Here is an 18,332-nt window from a genome sequence, read left to right as displayed (position 1 = left end):
CACAGAGCTCTGTTTAATGGGTGGTGAAAGTGGGAGGTGCCCTCACAGTGACCACAATACAAGAGAAAAAGAAGTCACTTGTTAGGCTCGGTCAACACTATGCCCGGCTGGCAGCGTGTATGGTCACAGCACATTTTTTATACCAATCATCTTTAAAGGGGCACTATAGTGAAGATTATGTTGTTCCATTACCCCCACCATCAGTCATTTATGGACAGCATCAATTTCACCATAGAGCTTGTGTTAAAAAAAAATAGCTTCTAACACCAATTCTATTGTACAGCTGAGCTGTGTCATTACATCAGTTCTTCCTGATAAGAAAGTGTTGGGCTATTTCCCTGCTCTCTGCTAACAGACTTCTGCCTTTGCAACAGCTGATTTATAACGCAGCTCACACACTCCAGAGCTCTGCTATTGCTTTTCACATGAAGTGTGTAACTCCTTAACAGCCTGTTTATTTACTTTATAGCTACATGTGAAAAGCAATAGCAGGGCTCTGGAGTGTGTGAGCTGTGTTATAAATCAGCTGTTGTAAAGACAAAAGTCTGTTAGCAGAGAGCAGGGAAACAGCCCAGCCTGTCACATTCTTATCAGGAAGAGCTGATGTAATGACGAAGCTCAGCTGTGTAGGAGAGTAGAATTGGTATTAGGAGCTATTTTAACACAGCTCTACGGTGAAATTTATGCTGTCCATAATAAATAACTCAAGGTGGGGATAATGGAACAGCATAATTTTCGCCATAGTGCCCCTTTAATGTATTGTGCGTATGGCTGTTTTTAGTATATCAATAAAGTTGATAGGAAGTTGGACTCTGGTCTGTAAATTTCCTGCCACTTACCTCGGTCACCATGGAGAGGTCGATGATGAAGCACAAAAAACAGCAAAGCGCGGCGATGATTTCCCTGCGCACAAAGCCATTGATCGGATGAGGAAACAGATCCAGGATCCCGGTAATGAATCCCTCAACACCCACAAACTGTAGAGAGACAGAGGAAGAAACAGTGTCACGTGACTGGCAGGAAGACCAGGTGAGAGATGAACAGATTAAAGGTTTCATCAGGGGTTTTCCTGTACCCTCACCCTGCCCACCATCGCACAGGCTGTGCTACTGGGCCGTCTCCTGCATCCTTCTCCACCCGTTCCCTGACGGTGCCAGTGTCCAACCTCCTCTCTGGGTGGCGCCCATCATAGAGAAGAGGAAGGTGAAGAGAGAGAAGCGGGGGTCCTGTGGGGAGTGGAGGTCTAGCTCAGCACTCAGACATCATACAAATAGCAGATACAGCCCCCGCATCACAAAATACTACACGACTATACAAATAATAACAACAACATCCTACTGCCAATCATTTTAAAATGCCGTACAAGTAAATGTCTTATTCACAACGAGGTGCTATGCTGAAAAATTTAATAAGTACATCAACTACTAAACTTAAAATGAGATTTCCCCCCTTCTACATATATTATATAAGGATTTTAGAAACATTATTTCAGCTTTCTTACCTTCCTTTTTGAGCATAAAAAACAGCTATCCCTCATACTAACAGGCTAATTACTGATAAGTGTGCCAGTCTGATGTTTACGACCTATCACAGAATCCCTTACCCCGGGTGTGGCACCAGGCATGTGGGTGACATCACCATGTGGTGGCGCTCGTGGTAACGGCAGATACGTGGCTGATGGAGGATGAGGCCGGGAGTCATGCCAGCCCTACAGGGGGGACTTTACACTGCACAGCCAACAGTGGGGGGCTGGGAGGACATTTTACATAAGGGAGGAAGCCAGCGGAGGCAGTGGAGATGGCGACACTAGGCCAATTCCGCCTGTGGTGTATAGGCAGGCAATAGATCTCTCTCTGATCACATTCGATTAGAGAGATCTCTCTCATCTGTCTCACTAGATATATGGGCACCTTTACCGGATAATGCAGGGCTGTGGAGTCGGAGCTGGAGTTGAGGAGTCAGAGTCGGAGCAATTTTGGGTACCCGGAGCCGGAGTTGGAGTCGGAGTTGGTGGTTTTAAAAACTGATGAGTCGGAGTCAGAGTTGGATGATATTTGTACCAACTCCACAGCCCTGGTAAGTATTAGACTAAGGAGTCAGAGTCGAGGAGTCAGAGCCATTTTGGGTACCTGGAGTTGGAGCCGGATGATTTTTGTACCGATTCCACAGCCCTGGGATAAATGTGTCAGTTTGCTGATTATGGCAAGTGATTACTCGAAAGTTGCAATGATTCCTTATCTGTGCAGCTAAGAGGTAAGTTAATTGCAGCCCAGCATTAAACACATCTATTTTGCTCATTTCCAAGCTCAATGGCATTTGCAACAGACTTTCAATAAACTCTGAAAATTAACATTTCTTTGATCCCCTCTGCTAATTACTCATGCAGGAAGAGGACATATACTGGGGCATCACTGGGAAGACTGTACTTTAGAGAGAGCAACAAAATGCTCGAATTCCATTGGTTGGGGAAAAAATGCTAATTCAGGTTACAGGTCCCCTCACACAATCATATGTGCCAGCAAACTGAAATCAAATTGTAATTGTTTTTTTCATGATTATATTACAAAAGGACTAGCAAAAAAATGGAATTTCTTTTTAAGATCTACCCCAGATAGTTGCAATGTTGGTGTAATTTTCAGGGGAAAAAAATATTTTTTGTACATTTCCTATTATTTGTGACATCACAAAGTATGGCCAACCTACCAATCAGAGATAATGGATTTCTCTAAAATAAATTCTCTGATAGTTGCAACATAAAACGGTAGGCCAAAGATACAAATGCTATATGTGAAATAAGGTGTGGATTCCATAATCAATAAAGACTATTTGAGCTGCGCATGCAAATAATTCTGCCCCCTTAACAGTCCTGGTTTCGGATTCCAGCTCATACAAGTAACAGTGGAGAGGAGGCCCAGCTTCCTCACTCCTGGAGACTGGGGTCATTTCTGACCTACTCGATGCCCCAGGTACAGCCACCTGTCATCCTCAGTCCCACTCAGAAAATGCTGTGCCTGAAACAGAATTTAATACAGAAGGTGCAGTACTGCACCCTGTACACTAGAACGGCGCCACAGAACTTTGCCTGGCTCGTCTGTGCCCAGAAACGGCCGTGCCATATACCCTTTGCAGTATCACCCCTGTTGTTATTTTTACAAGACCATATCCATTAAAAAAGTTTCTAAGTAGGCAAGGATTATTACTGGGGAGATTTTCCTGCTCTTCCTGTCCATGTATCTTGTATTCTCACAGATTTATTGTGAACCCTGGTGGTCTTTGGAGCAGGAAAATAAGACAGGAAGCAATAAAGACAGAAATATTCTGAATCATTCCTATGCTGCAGAAAAAAAAAAAAAGATTTACCGTAATTACAGTTGTCTTTACCTATTTCCTATACAGACAGGATGTGATGGAAATTCTCCCAGAGAGGGACACCTACAGCAATAAAAACTTTAAAGAAGACCCTTTTCCAAATCTATGAACATTCCCCCCCACTCCCCACCCCCCAGAAAAACAACAACAAAGACAACCTATTGTTGTCCGCAGTTACATTTTTAACAGTTAAAAGTACTCCAATAAATTGTTTTCTTAATATACCGGTAGTTAGGAACAGTTTACAGTAAAAAAAAGGGGGCGTGCCCATAGAATAGCAATTACCCACAATCCCCTGGGATTACCTGGCTGTCCAGACCGAGAATCAAGAGCATAAAGAAGAATAGTGCGGCCCAGATAGGGGCGAATGGCATCAGGGTCACGGCCTTTGGGTAAGCAATAAAGGCCAGTCCGGGACCTGGAAAACAACAGAGGGAATATTATCGTCAACTATTAATGGGCCAACATAAAGGAAGAGTTTAAAGTGTCAAAAAGGTTGTTTAACAATGTACACACATGTACTTGCCTCCGCTATATGCGTTACATCATAAGAACAGCTGACAGCTCTGGAGTCTCTGTGCCACTGTGCTGCCACCTACCTGCCACCGACATTATTACTGCTACATCTGTGTACACAGCCTGATCCCTCACCCTCCAGCTTAAAGTGGATCCGAGATAAACTTTTACTCATTGCATAGTTGTGTTCCTTTCATATAGTTTATAGGGCATTCCTCAAGCCAAATACTTTTTTTTTGTTTTAATACTCAAATTCCCTATAAACTAAACAAGCCACGCCCACAGCTCCTTTTGTGCCTTGGCACTCTTAGAGCAATGTAGCAAGGGCTTATGGGAGCTCAGTCTGGGCAGGAGGAGGAGGTGTTACGAGCCATAGATTTCAGAGGCAGAGGGGAGGAGGGAGGAGGAGGGGGGATTGAGCTGAGGGCTGGATATGCTATCAGCTTACCTGCGTGTAATGTAACACACAAAACATGGCTGCCCTCATTGTATCACAGGAAGAAATAATTATATACAGTTGAAGCTGTTTGCAGCTAGATTTGCTGTGCAAACTATCGACACCATAACAAGTTACTTTAGTTAGTTTTTTACCTCGGATCCGCTTTAAGGCCTGTACCCCCTACGCAATTTCTATGACTATTTTTACGATGACTGGCGTTTCTTTGAGCGATGAGCAATCATTTCCACAATTTTGCGACTTGGGTACAGGTGGATCGGGGACCGTTCACCATCAGGACGTCGCTGGGATCCATCTTCCTGCACGTCAGGTGAGCATTCAGCTTTACACGGTAGGTTATCTGCTTCCACTTCATCTCTCAGTTCAAAGGACAACGGAGGTAGAGGGATATGGATGCTGCCATATTCATTTCCTTTTAAACAATGCACATTGCCGGGCATTTCTGCTGATCCTCTGTCTCTAATGCTGTACTTAGCCATTGACCCTGAACAAGCATGCAGATAAGGAAGGTTGATTTAAGTGGCACTGCATTTGCCACATGCTTGATTCAGGTGTGTGATTCTGACACTACAGGATCAGCAGGATGCCGGGCAACTGGTATTGTTTAAAAGGAAATAAATATGGCAGCCTCCATATCCCTCTCACTCCTTTGTAGAAAAGTGCCATCATTTTCACAGAGCGGCAGTTTTGTAGTTTATAGTTTATGTTATTGTTCTCCTCTACTATAACTATCTTTTGCCATTCCGTAAAACCCTCTATGTTACAAGACAACTATTATATCAACAATACTAACATATAAAATGTAGAGTGAAATAAACTATAAAATTACCTTTGTCATATGTTGCTTCCACTTACAGTAGGTAGTTAAAATCTGATGTTTTGGACTGTAGTGAAAATCTGAACCAGTACATCTCCTCATGGGGGATTTTGGCATATTTTTTTATTTACAAAAGCACTTACGGAATGGCGGTTGCTTTGTGTGCAAACGAGTAGGGAGGCTGGCCATCATCTTTGTATAGATTCATAACAAGAATAATGCAAATACTGAGAATCCCCCATTTGAAGATGGACTAGTTCAAAATCTGTCAGATTTTTACTGCCTACTAGAGACAGCAACATAGGAGAAAGGTAATTTATGGTGCATTTTACTCTTTGAGAATGGCACACTTTATATGTATGTATTTATTTTTTTTAAATTCCTGACTATAAAGCAGTACCTGTTGCAACCATTCGTCAAAACAAGAAACACTATTGGGAGGCAAAGTGGGTGGAGCTAGAACATCCTGCAGCGAATCAAATCATTGTCTTACTGGTGGCAGCACAGCGCATGGCTCCTCAGCGACTTCCAGGTCTTGACGGGTGACGTTCCTAAACTGTACTCACCAGATTCAGCGACTTTTGATATGTCGACCCCCTGCTCAGACGCCATGAACCCCAGGACGGAGAAGACCACGAATCCAGCAAAGAAGCTAGTAGAACTGTTAATAGCAGCCAATATATAGGCATCTCTGTGGGGCACAGAATGTAAAGCAGAGACACGGTGATACAGCTGACAGACCTGCAGGGCAAATTATCAACATGGAGAAAATGGTTGCTGCCCACTCATTATCCCATCATCCAATCACAGCCTTAGGTTTAATGACTTAACAAGTTGGACTCCAGAAACTGAAAACTGTAAAATGTTATGTCTTGTATTTCTGATTAGTAACCATTGAAATTTGAAAAGTAAGGATTTAATTGAACAACTTCTCCTCTCACCATGATCAAAGCAAACAGGGCATTTTTACCACTGTCAATATGATGCCCCTTTTACACTTGCAGGTTAAACCCGAAGCAGGCAATTTGGTGCCGGCTAGCGCTGTAAGTTGGGGCGCCGCCATAGGCCCCTATTGAAATATCGGCATTGAGGGGTAAATTACTTTCTTGTTTCTTGCGGCTTGGGGTTTAAGTTACGGGTGGAAGGGGGTGGTTAGGGTTGGGGTGGCAGGTAGAAAGATTGTTGGGGGGGGGGGGGGGGGGTAGGGTTAGGTGTCATGAAGGCAGTTTTTGTGCGGGGGGGGAGGAGTTTAGGGTTAGGCGTCCGGTAGGAAGGTTGTGCGGAAGGAGGTTTAGGGTCAGGCGTCAGGTAGGAAGATCGTGCAGGGGGACAGTTAGGGTTAGGCATCAGGTAGAAGGTCTGTGTGGGTGGGCAGGGGTTTAGGGGTTGGTGTCAGGTAGAACGTTTGTGTGTGTGTGGGGGGTGTTTAGGGTTAGGCATCAGCAGGGCCGGCCTTAGGTTTCACAGCGCCTTGAGCAAACCTGATTTTTGTGCCCCCCTTCATCCTCTTCACGCATGCGCGCACGCATGCACACACACACACACACACACAGACCCATATGCAATTCACCTTTTCTCCTGAGATATCTCCTAGGACAGTGCTTAGCAACCTTTTTGACGTTGTGCCACATCATGCCAAATGCTCAGATCTCTGTGACACGTCACATATGTATAATAGAAAAAATGGTATTAATAACCATGAATGGATGGAAAGAGTGCATTATCCTGAATGCACTTAAAATGAAGGCTAGAACCTTTCAGGAATATTAATAAAAACAATCAGTGGGACAGTTAGCCGCCCCTCCCCCCATTTAGAATGATAGCACAGCACCGACAATTTGCACCACGCGTTATAGCCGCAGTGCGCCCCCCCCAAAAAAACCGCCTCCGGTATAGGTAGCCATGTGTTGGTGGCCTCAGTAAAGCTAGCCAGCTATAGGTGCCCCCAGTATAGAAAATCAGGTGTAGGTGCTCTCAGTATAGGTAACCAGCTATTAAGCGCCCCCTTGGAAGCCGGCGCCCTGTGCGACCGCTCTGGTCGCACAGGTCAAAGGCCGGCTATGGGCATCAGGTAGAATGTTTGTGCGGGTGGGGGGGGTTAGCAGTTAAGTGTCAGGTAGGGAGTTTGTGCAGGGTTAGGGGGCATTTAGGTTTAGGCACCAGGTAGAAAGTTTGTGCGAGGGGGGCCAGTTAGGGTTAAGTGTTGGGGGGAGGGTTGAGTGTTAGAGTAGGCTTAGGTTTAGCCATAGTAAAATATTGGTATTTAATACTGATAGTTTACTATCGGGATAACTGGGCACCGAAGTTTTCATGCGCCTTTTTGCGATGTTCACGGTAAAAACTGTGTTGCGTTACACTTTGCTACCGCAAGGGGCCGTTCTTATCATATCCTCACACAATTCCCCCCGCCTCCCCCCCCCCACCCACACCTAGGCCCAACACTAACCTACCTCCTATCTGTATCTTACTCTAACACAGCTGCTATCTGCTGCTTCTACATTCACTCCCGGTACCAGGAGTTCAGTTACAGAGTAGCCGACTGTGTAACCGTATTCACTGCCGCTATCTGGAGTTTGACTCCTCTCCGCTATATCATGCAATTATTACACAGTGCTGAAGGGGGGTGGCCTTGTGAAAGTCACACAACTCTGTAGCTGCTCCACTACCTTCAACAAACCTGAAATATGGGAGCTAGTCTACTTTAGGGGACCCACCGCAAATCCCCATAGACAATTTCAGCTGGGCTGCAAAACGGAACAAATGTCTTCCGTTTGCTTGTTTAAACCTCCACAAGCCTTATATCCTCTGGTAGCTAAGCATGCCCTCTAACGAATTTTGCGGGTTTCGATCCAAAAAAAGTGGTAATTGACTGTACAGGAGCCGCCGAACGGCCGCAATTTCGGGTCCGTCAGCCATCTTGGTTCAGCTCTGCAGGTCGTTTCTTCCTCCTCATTGGAGGGAATTGTTGGGTGGGGGCGTGCCAGCTTCTGTCAGCAGCTAACAAACCCTCCAATGAGGAGGAAGAAAGGACCTGCACAGCAGAACGAAGATGGCCGACGGAACCGAGATGAAGGCCGTTCAGCGGCTCCTACACAGCCCATTTCAACTCTTTTTTGGACCGAAAACCTCACAATTCGTTAGAGGATATGCTTACCTATCCATGGGTATAAGGCTTGTGGGGGTTTAAACAAGGTGAAAGCGGACATTTGTTCCGTTTCTGCAGCCCAGCTGAAAGTGTCTATGGGGATTTGCGGTGGGTCCCCTAAAGTAGACTAGCTCCGACAGATGTATGGGAAGATATGTCTGTCTTCCCAAAGGAACTCAAAGTCTAAATCCACACACACAAGCTCAGGACCATTCTGGGCAGATGCCAGGTAATGTACCAGTGTGTTTCTAAGCCAAGGAAGGAGACGGGATTAGTCTTGTGCATCGCCCTATAAGGATCGTCACAACTTGCAGCGTGATTCCGTCTCAGCCAAGATGGGCCAAGTTCAATTCCTTTCATGTTCCTTGTGAATTCATCGGATTCTTTCCATTCCACAGACACTCCTACAAACTGGCAGCCTGTAAACTTGTGATCTACCATCGTGTTGACAAACCAGCGTACATGAGGTCCTCATGTTCTCATTTAAAGGGATATTTAAAGTGGATTCGAGATGAACTTTTTCTCCTTGCATAATTGTGTTCCTTTCATATTGTTTATAGGGCATTCCTCAGGCCAAATACTTTTTTGTTTTTGTTTTAATACTCTAATTCCCTATAAACTAAACAAGCCTCGCCCACAGCTTTTCAGAGAGCCTTGGCATTTTCAGAAAGTAGCAAGGGCTCATGGGAGCTCAGTCTGGGCAGGAGGAGGGGGAGGTATTACTAGCCAGATATTTCAGAGTCAGAGGGGAGGAGGGAGGAGCAGGTGGGATTAGTTTTTTTTCACAATCTGAGTGCTGAAGATGCAGATAAGCTTGCCTGTGTGTAATGTTTACAAACACTATGGCTGCTGTCATTGTATCACAGGAAAAAATAATCATATTTTGTTGAAGCTGTTTGCATACTAACTAACTTTTGAAAACTAACTAATCTAAACTTTAGATAAGATATATAGACAAGTTACTTGTTATAGTTAGTTTTTCATCTCGGATCCGCTTCAAAGAAACAAAAAAAAAGAAGCAGTTTTACTAACCTGGGGCTTCTTGAAGCCCCCGCAGTCATCCTTTGCTGGTGCCACCTTTCCGCGACCCTCTAGCAAACAGCAGCGGCCCCCTGAAAGCTGGCTGGTTGTGGCCAGTCGGAGGCTACAGCGCATGCGTGATCCCAAGCCAGGCGCACTCTGATCACACTCGCACTGCCGGGAGTGTTCTGTACATGCGCAGAAGCGATTTTCCATACTGTGCATGTGCAGAAAGCTGCATGCACGGGGACATGACGAGGAGGTGCATGGTCGGCTACCTTTCAGGGGGTCGCCGCTGCTGACCAGAGGGTCTCAGAAGGACAGCGCAGGCACTGGATGACTGTGGGGGGCTGCAAGAAGATGAAGGTAAGTTAAACTACTTTTTTCCTTGACCTTAGAATTCCTTTGAGGAGGAGGCGTACCTTTCTGTTTTCATTTTAATGTTTGTATCTATTATTATAGCACACCCAAACTAACCCTTCCTCAGCTAATCTCCTCTCTGCCATGTCCTGCGTATCTAAACAACATATCCCAGCCTGCCTCCATCTCATGTAAACCAGCACAGGTGGAGGCCCCCCAAAAATATTTTTTTTCACTTATAACATGCAATAAGGTAGTGGGAGGTGACGTGCCTTACCTCTTCTCAGGGACAAAGCCAATATGTTGGAATTATTAGAGGTGCTCATACTTGTACTAACACAGGCACTTTTTTATTGACCTGAGGAAGCAGGTCAACACCCATGAAATGCATTGTCCATATGTGCTTGAACGGATAAACTTTTTCCATTAAACTTAGCTTGTCCTTAGGAGGTGGGGAAGAGCCCCCTGTCCACGGATTGGGCAAGGGCTCTGGTGTGCTTGGGGGGGAACCTTATGTACCCGACAAACGATGGATAACACCGCATGCGTCGATCCTTGCACAAAAGAACAGCACTATAAACGTCAATCCCATGCCCAGCCCTGAACTTGCTATACAAAGTATACGAGGTATACGTACGAGGGGGTTGCTATTAACCGCTAAAGTCAGTGGCCATTGGCATCTCTTTAAAAACCGTCAAAAAGTATTTACGTATTTTTTGACGAATATTTCGCCATTGATCCAACTCCACCATGCCACTGTCTGGGTATAATCCCACTTGAATTCAAATAATTTGGACACAGGTTCACTTTAAGGAGACTAGCCATGGCTAATTATATACAGTATGTATTGACTTCCAACAGAAGGCTGAAACCTAGGAGCTTGATTCATTAAGCTAAAGCAGCGCAGCTTAATTTGAAGAGCGCAAGCTGTGTGCACGTTACGCACGGTAGTGCACCGGAGCGCGCGCCGGTAACTTATGCTCGCTCCTTGCTGATAACAGTTGCTCCACCCATCCGCCCTGAGCCCCGTTGGCTCCAGTGGCTTTGCAGGACGGGATCCTGGCACTTTGATTGGCCCAATAGGCTGCCTATCACCAAGTTTCCAGCGCACGCTACGCTGCACTACCGCGTGTTCCGTGCGCACAGCTCGCGCTCCTCACATTAGTGCAGCTTAATGAATCAAGCCTTATCTGTTTATCCATCAATGTTATGAAAGGGTTTATTTTTAGCAGGGTAGCGTAATCAGCACAGGTCAGAGCAGCGAGCATGAAATGCATTAGCCTAGAAGCCAAGACGCGCATTCACTGACTTCATGGGATATAAGAAGAGACATCTAAGGAGGCTTCAGAGCCTCGGTGGAGGGGTGGACGTCACTTTGTATTATGTACCTTTACAATTCATCATGTTGGATTTTCACCTCTCTCTACCATGCAGAGACTCACCTGTAGCAGTTATTGTGAAATCTGTTGTAGCTGCCCAGGGCGGTCAGCGCCCCTAAACCAATAGCATACGAAAAAAAGATCTGCGTTCCAGCATCAATCCATACCTGGGAGGAGGAAGAGACAGGCGCTGCGTTAAATCTCAGCAGATTGGAGGAGACGTGAGACAGAGCAGACTCTGCCGACTGCACTTCCCAATCCACTTCCACACTAAGCTTATGGCAGCCTCATGGAAATATATTACCTACGGCTCCCAACGTAAGCAACTTAAAGGTCATACATATTTTGTTAAGAGCGCGGAAGCAGTTTAATTACATTATAGATAAACCAGGATGTAAAGAAAATAGGACTGTCGGCATCTGCTTAAAGAGCGAGTAAAGAGCCCATTTGACATTATTATATGTTATATCAAACGCTTCACAAGACCGAGAAGAGATATATATATATATATATATATATATATATATATATATATATATATATATAGCTGCTGGCATTTTTATATCCTTGGAACAATTGCCAAGTTAGGAGGTGGAATTTGCCAGCAAATTAGCAGACTAAAAAGGTTTCATCCCAGGGTGGGATCAATGCCCAAATCTGGCCAGAATGTTGTTGAAGTGGTTTGTAGTTGGGAAGAGTTAGATGTTATGTTGGCTTGTAGAGGCTGACTGTTTATCATACAAGTCTACATACCTTTTGGGGTGGATTTCCAGTAGAAAACTGGACCATAATTTCATGGGACTGTAGGCAGTACTTTGCTTAACCCACCCCAACATTACTTAACAACTCTAATAAATAAAATACCTGGACTCCAGGGCTGGCAATTAATGGCTGAGGCATTCTTTATTGGTTTTAAACTGTTTACAGCTAAGAACTCAGTTATTGTAAATCTGTATTAAAAGTTACTTCAATGTTAAAAAACATGCATGTACTTTTTAGGTACTTTTATCCTTTTGGCGGCTCTGTATCCATACCACGTTTGCCTGGAGCCACATTTCATCTTAAAGAGAACCCGAGGTGTGTTTAAAGAATGTTATCTGCATACAGAGGCTGGATCAGCCTATACAGTCCAGCCTCTGTTGCTATCCCAAACCCCACTAAGGTCCCCCTGCACTCTGCAATCCCTCATAAATCACAGCCGTGCTGTGAGGCTGTGTTTACATCTGTAGTGTCAGTCTCAGCTGCTCCCCGCCTTCTGCATAGCTCCGGTCCCTGCCCCGTCCCTTCCCTCCAATCAGCAGGGAGGGAAGGGATGCAGGCGGGGACTGGAGTTCTGCAGGAGGCGGGGAGAGCAGCAGACTGACACTATAGAGATAAACATAGCCAGCTCTGACAAGCTGTTTGTCAGCAGTGTGGCTGCGATTTATGAGGGATTGCAGAGTGCAGGGGGACCTTAGGGGGGTTTGGGATAGCAACAAAGGCTGGGCTGTATAGGCAGATCCATCCTCTGTATGCAGATAATATTCTTCAAACCCACCTGGGGTTCTCTTTAATCCTTTTCTGCCAACAGCAGGGGAGTATCGGCCATTACATTATTACTGCAATCTGTGGTAATATTGCTATGGTAGCCTGTGTGAGGCACGTCGAATAGAGTGCAGGAGATTTGGGTGCAGCCGGCGCCACCGTAGACCGTAATAGGAATTACAAGTATAGCGGCGCACAGTGTGTAACTTCGGAACCGTCAGAAGACGGAGCTGAAGTTACTTTTAAAACGCTGTAATTTTTGACCTGCTTTTTGTACTTTTTTTCATTGTTAGCGGCTAAAAAGGTAATTGGTAGAGAAGAAGAAAATATTCGGCACCGTTCTGCAGCCTATGTTACTTGCGTAAACACCATTGAAATCATTGTGTGCTGTGTGACAATTTTACAGATGTTTTGTGAATTAATCCACCCTTATTAAATCATGTGTTGATAAGTGAGACGAGATAATTCATTAACCCTTTAGCAGGCAAATTATTTAGAGGCTTGCAAGTGTTCCTGGCCAATTGATTTAAGCACATTTTTTTTTTATTTCTTATTTGTTACATTTTCCTGCTTCTAATTAGTACTACTGTAATATGTATTTATGACTACTTGTCACTAGGGGGCAGTGTGAGACAATAACAGAGGACTTCTGCTTTCAGTTTCTATATTTTCTGCTAGCAGAGAGACATCAAAGTATTCCAAGAATTTACAGCACAACTGGTTTTGCCGACTGAAGTGAAAAGCAGGGCACTTATGTGAAACAACCCCAGCGTGAGGTCATCTCATCAAATTAGGAAACGAAGTACAAAAATAAAAATGTAACACATAAGCTACACCCCTCATCTGGAGATGGTTAATAAGATGCTAATAATTCAAAATTCATGCAGCTTGGAATTGGTGAAATCAGAAGCAATCTCTTATGCTTTTGACTGGCCAGATTTCAAGCTGGATTACATTTGCATGCATGGGGTAATTATCTGCTTCTCATTAGCCATTTTCACCCTTATCCAGCTTAAAGAGACACTGAAGCGAAAAAAAAATGATGATATTATGATTTGTATGTGTAGCACAGCTAAGAAATAAAACATTAAGATCAGATACATCAGTCTAATTGTTTCCAGTACAGGAAGAGTTGAGAAACTCCAGTTGTTATCTCTATGCAAACAAGCCATTAAGCTCTCCGACTAAGTTAAGGTGCCCATACACTCGTTAGATTGGCAGCAGATAGATAAGAAATGCATCTGATGATCTATCTGATGCGTTTTTAGAACATTTTTTACCAGGATAGAATTCCAATAGATTTCAGTTTGAAATCTATTGAAATTCGATCTGATGGCATTTTTTTGCCATCAGATTTCCATTAAGGCCAATGCAAACTGATAAGCAATCTCATCAGATCGACCTAAATTTTCCACCCTGCCAGTTCGATGGAAATCCATCGAAATCGGCCATCGATCGGTCGATTGGCCAACCGATTTGCCAACGATCAATTGATCGATCGATCGGGATCGATCGGTCGGCCAGAAAATCGGCTGAGTGTATGGGCCCCTTTAGTCGTGGAGAGGGCTGTTATCTGACTTTTATTATCTCAACTGTTCCTGGACTATTTACTTTTCCTCTGCCAGAGGAGATGTCATTACTTCACAGACTGCTCTGAAAGAATCATTTTGAATGCTGAGTGTTGTGTAATCTGCACATATTATAGAATATTTGCAATGTTAGAAAAAACACTATATACCTGAAAATAAAAGTATGAGAATATTTCTGCTAATCTTCTAGTAATTATTCATAGTACACAACCAATTCACTATATCATATTTTTTTTTCGCTTCAGTGTCTCTTTAACTAGAGCAATTTTGAATGTTTTTGAAGCTCTGTCAATCACCGCTGCTTTCAAAAATGGTTTGCTGGTGTAAGCCAATGGTGTTGAGGCCATTAGAGCGCAGAACATGCAGCAATTTGTGAGCATTTGGAGTCCAATCCATAGCCGGAAAATGCAGCACAAATCACCAACAAAGTGTTTGCACAAAGCACTAGCGATTGCAATAGCGCTTTGCGATTTCTAGTGGCCTAACAATATATACTGTACATTCACCAATGTGTCACTGATCTCACCTGAGCTTCAGCAAGCTTAGACCAATTTGGTTTCAGATAGAAGATAATACCATCCAGCGCCCCTGGCAGAGTCACCCCGTGGGCCAAGAGGACGATGAGAACCACGTAAGGAAACAGAGCTGTGAAGTAGACCACCTATGGAGAGAAACAAGCGTTACTTTTCCAATCTCTTGCTTGTAGGGGGGTCCTTAAATTTTTATTACAGTGTTCTTTGGACACAAGGCCCCCCGGTCCCTGGCTATACACGTGTATCAGACACGCAGGACACAACACAGCTATCTCTCTCATGACTGACGGCTGGTACACACCATCAGTGACCATGTCTATCAAAGTGATTGAATTGCCCATTAAGCAAAACTAAATACCTTTGCTGACCAATTATAAACAATCAGTATATGTGATCGTTTGTCAGCCGTGAAGCAATGTACTGGTAAATATTAAAAAATAAATAAAAAAATGTGTAAACCATTTTATGACCAGCTGCTTGGTTCACACTATGCTTGTTTGTTTGTTAATTAGAGGTTAGGGTCCCTTCCATGAAGGATGACCTAATCATGGTGGAAGGGTCCAGTACGGAACATTCTGCATGCAAACTGTTTTTGGAAGCTAACATCCTGCATTATGTTAATTTTGGTGCATCTGTTTTGAATGCAAGTTTTGTATCCTGCCTATAATTAGGCTCTGCACACCTATCCTGCTGGTCATTCAGATGCAGCCTGTCTTGGAAAGTGCTGTCATCTCTCCCTCCCATCGCTGCCTGGGCCTTTCCACATATCAGGACCATCGGATAATGTTGCCTAGCAACGCCTCCATCACCAACATACTCTGCATAAATGCCGGTACACATGGTGCAATTTTCCCTTCATATCGACACGTTGATCGATCATTTCCGGCATGCCCGATCTGCTACTGATTGAGAACAGGATCAATGTTGAGCAGTACTGACTTTTCTCAAATGGAAACAGATTGGATATGAAGGAAATTATTGATCAACCTGTCGATCTGATGGAAAAATTGCATCATGTGTATCAGCCTTCAGGACTCCTGGCCAATGAGAGTCACGAGGAGTGGCGAGTGCATGGGGCTCTCTCGCTGATGGGCGCGGCTCTTTCCCTGCTGTTTCCTGTCATAGCTGTGTAGAGAAGGAATATATCACAACATGGCAAAATTAGAACACTTCCCTGATTAAATGAATCTGTCATTTCATTTCCCAGTAATTGTCCACAATGCATTTCACGTTTTAGAGCTGTTCCTGGCCGGAAGTGGCAGCCTCTTTCTGCGTTTGTGGAAGTGATGTTATTATCGAAATGAAATCAGGATTGCATGCGTTTAATATTAGCTTGTGATGTGAGAAGGAATAGGAGTGTATTTCCCAGCACTGTGAGCTCACAGGGACACTACAGGTTCTCTGACTGCCTTACATCACACCAAAGACATAAGAATGGGTTAACTAGCTTACAGACCCAACTGCTCCTAGAAAAAATTGGTATATGCCCTGTATGTAGCTGTAGTTGTGCTGCCTGTATCCCCTTCAGGTGCATGCCCTGTATGTGGTTATATTTATACTGCCTGTATTCCTGTTTGGTGTATGCCCTGTATGCGGCTGTAGTTATGCTGCCTGTATTCCTGCTTGGTGTATGCCCTATATGGGGCATAAGTTATGCCGCCTGTATTCCTGTTTGGTGTATGCCCTGTATGGGGCTGTAGTTATGCCACCTGACGCCTGTATTCCAGTTTGGTGTATGCCCTGTATGCAGCTGTAGTTATGCCGCCTGTATTCCTTCTTGGTGTATGCCCTATATGGGGCATAAGTTATGCCACCTGTATTCCTGTTTGGTGTATGCCCTGTATGGGGCTGTAGTTATGCCACCTGTATTCCTGTTTGGTGTATGCCCTGTATGGGGCTGTAGTTATGCCACCTGACGCCTGTATTCCAGTTTGGTGTATGCCCTGTATGGGGCTGTAGTTATGCCACCTGTATTCCTGTTTGGTGTATGCCCTGTATGGGGCTGTAGTTATGCCGCCTGTATTCCTGTTTGGTGTATGCCCAGTATGCAGCTGTAGTTATGCCGCCTGTATTCCTTCTTGGTGTATGCCCTATATGGGGCATAAGTTATGCCACCTGTATTCCTGTTTGGTGTATGCCCTGTATGGGGCTGTAGTTATGCCGCCTGTATTCCTGTTTGGTGTATGCCCTGTATGCAGCTGTAGTTATGCCGCCTGTATTCCTTCTTGGTGTATGCCCTATATGGGGCATAAGTTATGCCACCTGTATTCCTGTTTGGTGTATGCCCTGTATGGGGCTGTAGTTATGCCACCTGTATTCCTGTTTGGTGTATGCCCTGTATGGGGCTGTAGTTATGTCACCTGTATTCCTGTTTGGTGTATGCCCTGTATGGGGCTGTAGTTATGCCGCCTGTATTCCTGTTTGGTGTATGCCCTGTATGGGGCTGTAGTTATGCCACCTGTATTCCTGTTTGGTGTATGCCCTGTATGGGGCTGTAGTTATGCCGCCTGTATTCCTGTTTGGTGTATGCCCTGTATGGGGCTGTAGTTATGCCGCCTGTATTCCTGTTTGGTGTATGCCCAGTATGGGGTTGTAGTTAAGCCGCCTGTATTCCTGTTTGGTGTATGCCCTGTATGGGGCTGTAGTTATGCCGCCTGTATTCCTGTTTGGTGTATGCCCAGTATGGGGCTGTAGTTAAACCGCCTGTATTCCTGTTTGGTGTATGCCCTGTATGCGGCTGGAGTCATGCTGCCTGTGTCCCCTTCTGGTGTATCGCGAGGAGAGGGCCAGCGCATACAACAAAGGCTGCATCTGAAATAACCAACAGCTCACATGTGCAGCACCTCTAATAAGCTTTCTGCACACTCAGCATTCAATTCAGATGCAAATCATATGCATAACTACTATTACTTACCATGCAAACGGGAAAATCAGGTATACAGGCTGGGAGCAGCTAACCTGGTAGTTACATACTAGCAAAATTATGAAAAGGGGGGAGGTTGCGCATCCCTAAAAACATGCTGCAATTGACTGGTTAATCGCTCAGGCATGCACCACCTCTATTAGGCTGAAAATGCATGCCCTGCGTCCAGAACAAATGCTACATTTATTACACTATGGAGGAATTTTGGCTTCCACTATAGTTTGCATGCAAAGTATAATATACTGGACACTTGTGCCACGGTGAGGCAGACCTCCAGGCAAGTGGCCTAACCTATATTAAAAACAACATATGTATTACCTTGGGAGCAGCTAAGCAAAAATGTGTAACTTACATTTTAATGGACATGCCCTGTATGGGGCTGTAGTTATGCTGCCTGTGTCCCCTTCTGGTGTATGACCTGTATGCGGCTGTAGTTATGCTGCCCATATTCCTGTTTGGTGTATGCCCTGTATGGGGCTGTAGTTATGCTAAACACATTGGTAATGCATAAAGGGCTGCAGAGATTAAGCTCTGATGTGCTCTGGTTAATATCCCTGTCCTGTGCATTCTGCTGTGTGGGAAGGAGAAGCGGAAGAGGCGGCAAACGTGACCCACATGGTAACCGGCGCCAAGACCTGCAAATGCTTCCCTCAGGGAGATGCGTGGAGAGCCAAGAATGGAAACATAATTATTACATGAG

At 44.7% G+C, this 18,332-nt stretch overlaps 1 protein-coding gene across 1 annotated transcript in view; it reads right to left on the bottom strand.

Moving 5' to 3' along the window:
- The window catches only part of LOC137532286 (sodium- and chloride-dependent creatine transporter 1-like), a 121,979-nt gene that overhangs the window by 14,444 nt on the left and 89,203 nt on the right, over nucleotides 1-18,332 (bottom strand). Inside the window, exons 6-10 of the mRNA XM_068252647.1 lie at nucleotides 14,703-14,837; nucleotides 11,127-11,230; nucleotides 5,726-5,850; nucleotides 3,675-3,787; nucleotides 840-977 (exon numbers count right to left, since the gene is read on the bottom strand). Coding sequence (XP_068108748.1) covers nucleotides 840-977; nucleotides 3,675-3,787; nucleotides 5,726-5,850; nucleotides 11,127-11,230; nucleotides 14,703-14,837 — 615 coding nt within the window. The remainder of the gene's footprint in view (nucleotides 1-839; nucleotides 978-3,674; nucleotides 3,788-5,725; nucleotides 5,851-11,126; nucleotides 11,231-14,702; nucleotides 14,838-18,332) is intronic.

This window comes from Hyperolius riggenbachi, chromosome 9 (genome assembly GCF_040937935.1).
Source record: "Hyperolius riggenbachi isolate aHypRig1 chromosome 9, aHypRig1.pri, whole genome shotgun sequence".
Taxonomy (NCBI): Eukaryota; Metazoa; Chordata; class Amphibia; order Anura; family Hyperoliidae; genus Hyperolius; species Hyperolius riggenbachi.
Note: the sequence above shows the minus strand (reverse complement) of the source record. Positions and strands in the feature narration are given on the sequence as shown.